Below are 8,903 nucleotides of genomic sequence, written 5' to 3'. Positions count from 1 at the left end.
CATACTTTTCCGTTCATAGGTTATCTCGTCATAGAGGAAATGGTTTGGTTGGTTTTGAATGTTTATTCTCAGACTGACAAAGCCTTTGATGGGTTATTCCTGGTAGTTTCTCATACTTGTAGAGGCTTTTGATGCAAGGCCGGTTACCGAGATTGGCAGAGTGAAGTTTTGCGATTGTTGTTGACGTATAACAAAGTGTCTGTGGATTATCCCATCCACTAGGTGCCGCTGAATGGAGAGCAGTCCTGAAATGTGCTGCTCAAGCGCACACCCCGAGAGTCGAACCAGCGCGGCTTGATCTGTCGCTGGCTAGCTCCAAATCCACAAATAAAACTTTAACACTTTAAACTATTTTATAAACGTTTTTTAATTGTTGCAAAACAAACCGCTTTGACGGCCAGGTGCAATTTATTGAAAGCAAACAACATAAACAGTAGAATACATGACATATATGTAATAAGCAAATGCCACGAATGTGTACAAAAGTAGGCAAGAAACAATAACAATTCATCCACAGTATGTACCATTCCAGGTTTGAGTCAGTTTACACAAGACAGCAAATCAAATGTTTTGACACAGATTCAACGTTTGCAGGCGTTGTATTAATGTAAAAGAACGGTTGATTTGCTGTCTAGGCACTGTGATCCTGATCCAACATGATTCTGATTGCAAGCCATTCAATGCTTCGGTAATCTTCTTTTTACAGTAGCCTACTTACAACAGTTTTTATGGTACCATCACAAAAGGTTGCAACTGGGAGTATGCGGATATTGCAAGAAAAAATAAAAACGTTTCTATTCAATTAAATTCATTTATAATTCCAGGCTAAGCTTTTGGAATTAAGACCATTTTTACCATTACCAAAGAACCCAAACTGCACGCATGTAGTAAAACGTTTTTGTATACATTACTCACGAAGTGATGTACTTCTAAACTTTCTAAAACCGTACTTCTAAACATGTTGTTACCGTTAATTTACGTTGTTGAAAACACCAAGAAACCAATGAACGCATTTTGCTTTACAGTGATACCACAACTTAGTGAAAAGTTATAATATGAAACATTCGGGAAATCACTTGGCAGGACATGCGATTCACATTTTTAGGTTTCCTTGCAGCATTCTGTTTCTGGTTTGCCCTAAAAAAAAACGAAAACGTGAGTAAACTATATGAATACCTTGAAAGTATGAAAGATTGGTAAAAATACAAGTACTCTCATATTTTCTGATCTTGAGTGTCTGATAGTTGGAAACAATGTGGGTTGATCAGGTTTGGGAGAGCTCTTGAGCAAGAGACGCACCGCCTGCACTGACCCAGGCTTTATGGGACATATCGAAGATCGCTGCTGTTGAACACAGCGTCTAACGTACTGTGTGAGAGCTTGCACGATACCGACAGGACATCGGTTCGACACCGACCGAAAGCATGCGGCTGTGTCTTTTGTTTGTTTGTTTGTTTATCTTTATTCTGCATTGCGGGAAAGCGGACTTGAGCGCTATGCATTGGTGTACGCCTTCCGACGTACACCTGACCCACGCTGCAGCCGACGGCAATGTATGTTTCCGGTTGTCTACTCTACTTATGACTTAAATTTGGTACTACCCATTACTCAAAATCGATCGCTGGGTAGAGGCAATTATCGTAAAGTTTCTTGCCCAGAGAAACAACAGCAAGTGCGGGTGGCTGGAGTCGAACATGCAGGCTCTCGACTGCGAGCCCAACGCGTTAACCACTCGGCCACTGCTGCTTGGTAAGTTGAAGGTAAGCATAAAGATTGGCTTCCTTACCTCCCTCCTGTCCTCTTAATCCTCAACCATTAATATGCATTCAATACGGCACTACAAATAACATGGACAAAGATGCTCATACTTTGAACTTTTAAAGAATTACGCGTTTTATGATAACAGCCCAAAGAACCAAGCTCTTTTAAAAAGTGCTTTGAAGTGCTGGGCAATGGGTACGAAGCTGAATTTTGATATGTATCAAAAACTTTTTTCAATTTTTTGTTGCAAATACTTTGCAGTTGGCTAACTAATCTCTTTTGTTATTATGTAACCAAATCTGCCCTAGGGCATCACTACATGTGAGTTCAGCCATATTTCGAATACTTTTCTTTCTTTAGACTTTTATCGTTAAATTACAGGTTGGCGGATTAAGTAAGATAATACTTATTGCAACCTTCAAGACTTGTTCATCTAAAAGTAGAAGTTGCCACTTTGAGCCAAGATCGGTTTGAAACTTGCAACTTCGTAATTAAGCGACTGCCACACCAACAAGCCACCTCAGCTTATGGCTAGACTAACTTTTTTTTACAGATTTTGCGGTTACAGCATTGCTTAGTGTTTTTATACGATCATATTTCAAGCGACACTTGTCTTATTTTTAGCTTCTAAACGAGTTTAAGTTGTTTTCATTTGCCTGACGGATGGTGCCATTCTCATGTGGTGGTTGAAGACCAATCGGAAAAATTCTGTATTTTTCCACTTCTAAACAAACAACGAATAGAACAACACAGTACAAGTTGGCTCTGCTTTGTGGCCAATCTGGAAACCAACCAAAGCGTCAAGGAGCCGACAAGCTTTTAGTGGGACATTTGGAAAACAAACGGAAAACAGATCGTCAGAATCTACACTGTGAAGTAAACGGTTTTAGGCTGTTTTTCTATATTTTGTAATACAGTATATTTAAAGTTTATCTTTTCCATAACGATGCTCTCCATTTTTGCCATATTTAGGCTAATGCAGGATAGTTTAACATTTAAATCAAGTGGACGGGACGGGAAGGCAAGAAAGCTAAACTTCGTGTTCACCCTCAAGCGCAGGTGTTTTTGGCAAGACACTTAAAGGAATGCTTGAAGTGGATACGAAGATTGGCTTTCTTACCTTTTTGTCCATTTCATCTGAATCTTCAACTCCATGAGGTAAACCTGGACTGGACAACCACAAAAAAAATATTTTAATTTCCTGGAAGAAATCCTCAACTTACATAGGTGACTTTTTCTCCGAACTTTGAATGGAATGTAACCTTGCATTTCACCTTGTGGCCGCTCTTCTCGTCAAACGTCTGACACATTTGGAACGGAGGGGAGTACAGATGTAGACTCACCGCTTTCTTTGACGTCTCGTTGGTGACACGATGAAGACCAATATCATCTGAAATCATGTAGTTGAATTATCTGAATTAGTGGTGCGATGCTGATGAGCCCAGCCTCATGGGCGAAACACGTGTCTATCGCGGTCAATTCTTGCTACACTCGACTGCCGAGAAACACATGAAATCACGTAGTTGTTCAGTTACGTATGTTCTGATGATCGAATAAGCAAAATAATAATAATTGTAATGATGCGACGGTCATAAATGTTCAATATCTAATGAACTATTGTTAGAAAATTGTTAATTAGACTCAAACGATCGTTAAAGGTAACACACAAACGCCTGAACATTTAACCATACTGCAAAACGAGAGTAGCGATTGTCAAAAGAAACTAGAGTAGTTTGAGCGACTATATTCTCTTACGCAGATTACGAAAGATGCCATTTTATATTGTTTCAACGTCGCCATAACTTGGACTAAAAATGACACTTTTTGTTAAACCCCAGACAGCAAATCAGTCGTTTTTACATTGATTTAATGTCTGTAGACGTTGAATCAATATAAAAAACAACCACTACATCGCATCTTTAACTACTTATGTTTTTTACAGAAATTCCAGCGAAATGTTGGACAAATCCAAAGCCGGGAACTAGTGCCGCAAATACAGGCGATGACTCTCAAGTAAACAGATGTAACAAGTTGACTGAGCCCACTGAGCGTATGCTTGCCCCGTTACCAATCTTCCGAGAATAGGTCTTAAAAAACATCCTGTTTTTAACAGCATGTTTCAGATGAACTGTTTTTTTTCAAACATTTTCTGAACCAATTAAGAAATGTTAGTTCACAAAAATGGATTTTTCTTGTATAATACTATTGAAGCGACGTGGTAATCATTGTCGGCTGAGATTCAACCGCTGTGCTTATTAGTCATCGTCAGTGCGTCAAGATTTCAAAGCTAAACAAACAATGACATCCATGAAAGCGATAATGACTTCATAGTTCCACAAACACGTTCTACTTGAATTAAACAACCTTGTTGCGGTTGCTGAGCGATTCGTGATCCACTGCGGCACTTCTGGTTTTTAGGGGCGTGGTTCACTACCTCTGTGGTGTGAACGGGGGTGTGGCATTTGTCATTCAAAGCGCCACTTCTCTCATTGTGTTCAGCACAAATTATAGTTTGGTTTAAACCAATTTTACTTTTACCCTTGTATTTCGTCACAATACAGTTGTACCGAAGGGACTATAGAATATCAGCGTTGAAACAATAACAACATTGTCTAAGCCTAAGGTTTGTTTGTATGATGACTGTGGCTGTCATGTACTTAGTCTAAATCAGTGGTTCGCAACCTGCTTACCACAGAACCGGCAACTGGTAGGCTGCTAGAAGTATTCAGAGCTTTTTCAGTCGTTTTGATCAATGGATAAGTTAAAGCAGTGCCGGTCTTTGGGGTGTGAAAACCGTGCAATCGCATAGGGCTCGCAATTTACTCAGAAAATGCTATGCTACCGGACAGCAGCATTTTACAGTAATATTTATACCCAAATTTTTGTTGAACATGCTCTCAGAATGCACCAAATTCAAAGGAATTTTTCAAAAATTTCTGGGGGAGGTCCACCAAACCCCCCGTCGCTGGGTGTCGCCTTCGCCCGCCAACCTCCCCTCCCCTTTTAAAACACCTAGCTACGCTACTGAATTAGATCATTGTCATTGGGGCCAGCTAACCATATTCCGCACAGTGCCCAAAATACCCAAAGACCGGCACTGGTGAAAGTATAATGGTTTGACCGATCTAACCAAATCTTACCATTAATGTAGACAACATCATTCAGTTCAGCTCGACTGGACCCTGTCGGTATCATCGTATCACCTTCGGTGGGCCAGGAGTACAATGTTTCGGTTAAGGAACCCTCCAACATCTTCATGAAGCAATGCGAGTCCGAATGATCGTGAATGCAACTGAGCCGAGTCACACAAAGCTAGTTTAATAACGTTGAACTGTCGCATACAAATTGTTCATGACAAAAGATATAACTTAATTAAGGTGACAAAAACAATCTGTGTAGTGCACTCTTCTGTGATAATGAACCTAACAGTATTTATGTTCCTAGTGAATTTATTAACTGTTCCTTCCCATTACAGTAATTTCAACACACAAAAATCTAAATTTTAGCATCAAATTACATATCTAGGTTGAAGAAATCTCAAAATTGTTCATCTACTCTGCTTTTTTTGTCCATGACTATGAATACCCCACAATATAACCTTAATAGATCCTGGGTTTATTGAGGTACACTTTGACTCCCGCATTTTTATGGTTGATTTTTGGTTTTCAGCAATTAGTATTTTTGTCAAGGCAATCATAAAATAATCTTACAATTATTGACAAAAGACTTTTTACATTTCAGAAACAAAGACGGAATTCTGTGTCTTGCGATTTTCTGCAACACTCTCTGTTTTGTAAAGCGATGGGGAGCAACATAAATCTGCCATGAATACAAGACTAATAAAAACAAACATTATAATTATTTTTAGCCTCTACCTCTTGTGGCCCTCGCCCCAGCACAGAAGAATGAGATTAAACTTCCCGTTCCCTTCGTCGATCAAGTTACGAGTATACCTGGAGAAGAAGAGAAAAAAATGAACCGAAACCGGTTAACAAATCGAAATTGAACGCGGTTAGTATAGGAAGGGTATTGAGAAGTCCATTTGAAATCTAATATAAATATTGAATGCTGAAAACTTTTGGGTGTTTGTCAGGATAATTATCGTTTCTAGTACTATAGTTACAACGTATATATTTTGCTATTACCCCAACAAATGTGTGTAGCAATACAATCGTGTACTGCTCATTCAACAATCAAGATGAGATGCATCAAGTCAACCAAAAGCAATCATTGAAGTTTAAAAAGGCTATTTTTTTTTGTCACACTGTGATAACAATAACTGTGTTTATAAAATAAATTAATTTTTCTCTGGAATGGTGTATTGTAGGCTGTTAGAAGTAGAAATACGATATAGCATAACAATTTTAAACCATTAGGCTACTGCCTGTCATTTTAGGTCCAATAAAACAATGTAGATCAAATTGACGGAAGTAAACATGATACAAATCATGTACCGTTTTTTGTCGAAAATTGCTTTGTCCATCCAATCTTCTTTCACAGACTTATAAGAAGAGATGTATTCTTTGACTTTATCAGGATCAATGCAGTCATCCTCAAATATGTAGTAAAGACCTTGAATCAATTCTTTTAAACTTTTAGGTTTGTCGAGAGCCTCAGGGCGGGTTCTTGGACGACGAAAGTGGTCAGTGCTGGGGAAGTCGGTTGGAACTCTTCGCTGAATTGAAGTCATTGTTTTATAATTTAACGTTCTTTTCGCTGAACTAAAAACAGTCTTATTGCTAGAGTACAAAAGACAAATTTAAAGTTTTTGTTTACAGTATAACAGCTGATGCGAAATAGGCTATAAGCAAGACCAAGATTGTTTGAAATAAAAATATTCTGAGACTGAAAATATTATTCTGCAGCTGTATCGCCCGTATGTTACGTTAACAACCGTGAACGGAGTTGAACCATTACCACAAATCAATGGAAACCATCTTTCAAATCGATGGTTCTCAAACAGCAGCAAATTTACCTTTTACATTTTTACTATCAAGTGGGTAGATTTACTAAAGATGCCATTGCCAGTAAACAAAACGACAAGCAGCCAAAATTTGATCTGAAAAAAGGTGATGTGCGTAAATTTTTCCTTAGTTAGTTGGAAAGCGGTGAGCCAGAGTAAAAACATTGAAGAACCTAGGAGTGGTCTCGAACATTTGTATACCAACTACTGTGATGCAAAGACAACATTAAAGTGAGTAATTGTAAATGTAATACAGATGTGGCATTGTGGATGTATGGAAAAGTGCTTCCATGCTATATATAAATTCTTCCATACTATTTCACAAATGGAGAATTTCATACAGGAATTTCCTTGTCGTTCCACAGCTTGCATGCCCACAGATAAAGTGACCATTGCAGCATTCCAACTTCCTACACGACTTTTCATGCAAATCATCTAGTTCAACTTTATTACAGGTTTAAGATGACAACAAATCTGATGCAATCAACATTCTAAAAATTCCTTCAACCTCTATATTTCGCTACCTATATTTGAACAGTCTCCTTCTTTATTTGATATAATGCTTCACCGAAACAAGATTATGACTTTCACAAACTTCTCAGACTTTTTAGTTTTTGCTAGACGTCGAGAGTTACTAAAATGGCTTCCGCCCTATAGTTCAGCACTAAGATAGGGCTACAACTGCAGAGCAATGTTAATATGATATAAAACCCAATTGGCGCCGGCTTGGGCAGCAGCGGTCAGTGGCTTCTGAAATTATATAAAAAGTTGCTACACTAACTTTTTTTTATTTCAGTTTAAGTGTCAAAATCGCCGTTCTATACGAAGTTGCATTGCCAATGAGCATTGAGCATGTGTCGCTTGATCATCGAAAGCAAAGACCCTCGTACGAAGTTCGCTGTAACTTCACTGGCTTGGCATTTTAACGGTAAGGTAGACCAGTATGTTAAATTAAGGAGCAGAAGACGATGTAGGCTAAGTTGCTTTAACGTTAATGCTTCCCCTTCTGTTTTCTCCAAGCTGATTCTAACAAAAAATCCTCCAAGTGAAAGAACAATGTATAAACTCTGTACATCTGTAACGCATCTTAAAACTAACTCTCTGATACTGCTGTGTAGTGTGCACTGAATACCTAACGTAATGGATATAACAGTATCACGCAACCAAACTTCAATAGTGACGTGAGCAGAGGTTCATGCTTGGGAGACAAACCTGCTATAAATGAGAAACAACAAAATGAGATGATTGCTGTGGAGTCTTGTAGCCCTGCTATCCACAGACATGCGGTATTCTAAATACCCATTCAGGCATGTTTTAAACCCTTCAAGTCCTTTCACGTTCTTTGACGTGTTGGTTTAATTATCGCTTATTGCAGCTGGTACTATCTTTTTCGTCCGGAACATGTTAACGACGAAAAATAAAATTATATGATGAAAAATCTGTAGGATATTTAGACTTTAGACAAAATATATAAATAAAGTCGGGTCTATATTTACCGGGAATATTTTGTTTAACAGGGGCTGTAGTTCTATCTACCTATCTATCAGGTTAGTCGCAAACAATAAGATAAAACCTGGCAACCCAGATCAGTGACTTCTATTTAACTAATACGGTTTTGACAAACTCAATTTTACAGTACGTTGCTTTTTGAGTTTTAACATGTTTTTGCGTTTTACTTCAAGTAGCGCTCAACGAAAAAACTCGACTGGGATTTCCACAATCCACCAAGACAAAGGAATTTTGTGTTTTGAAACAAAACTTCGTTTCAAGAACTTTTTGAAGTATTTTTCTTGCAATATCTTTTCCTGATCAAATGTTGTACACGCCTAAACTACCGAATAACTTAAACTATTTTTTACAGGTCATCATAAGCCACTGCAGCTACCATCGCCAATGGAAAAATACAAGTAGGGTTGCGTAAAACCGGAATAGCAGCTGTGAAGTCGTGATAGAAAGAGTGTGCGCAGTTGAGTAGAACAAATCTATAGCCTATGCAACGATTATTTGTATATCGTATGTTTCCTAACCTACATTGTGGCTGCTGATTTAACCACCACAGTTTGACGTCCTTTATTGTTATGCAGGGGCTCCGGACACTTCCTGAGAGTGGGGGGGTAATTTAAGCAGGTGCGGGAACGATGTTTTGACATCGACAGGGGCTTATTGGATTATCGCATCA

At 38.5% G+C, this 8,903-nt stretch overlaps 1 protein-coding gene and 1 long non-coding RNA gene across 2 annotated transcripts; one reads left to right on the top strand and one right to left on the bottom strand.

The window, feature by feature from the left end:
* Positions 1-367: 367 nt before the first annotated feature.
* On the bottom strand, positions 368-6,451 carry LOC145778110 (cysteine dioxygenase type 1-like). The gene is made up of 5 exons (XM_082589526.1): positions 6,216-6,451; positions 5,637-5,714; positions 4,902-5,053; positions 2,985-3,151; positions 368-1,137 (listed from the first exon to the last, which is right to left on the bottom strand). The coding sequence occupies exons 1-5, from the start codon at positions 6,449-6,451 to the stop codon at positions 1,102-1,104; spliced, it is 669 nt and encodes a 222-aa protein (XP_082445652.1). The 3' UTR covers positions 368-1,101.
* A 373-nt stretch (positions 6,452-6,824) lies between these two features.
* On the top strand, positions 6,825-8,679 carry LOC145778111 (uncharacterized). The gene is made up of 3 exons (XR_014290416.1): positions 6,825-6,955; positions 7,521-7,652; positions 8,586-8,679. It is a non-coding gene; the product is annotated as an uncharacterized LOC145778111 (long non-coding RNA).
* Positions 8,680-8,903: the final 224 nt, after the last annotated feature.

Source organism: Aplidium turbinatum, chromosome 10 (genome assembly GCF_918807975.1).
Source record: "Aplidium turbinatum chromosome 10, kaAplTurb1.1, whole genome shotgun sequence".
In the NCBI taxonomy this organism is placed as follows: Eukaryota; Metazoa; Chordata; class Ascidiacea; order Aplousobranchia; family Polyclinidae; genus Aplidium; species Aplidium turbinatum.
The sequence above is the reverse complement of the archived record's forward strand: the minus strand, read 5'-3'. Positions and strand labels throughout refer to the sequence as shown.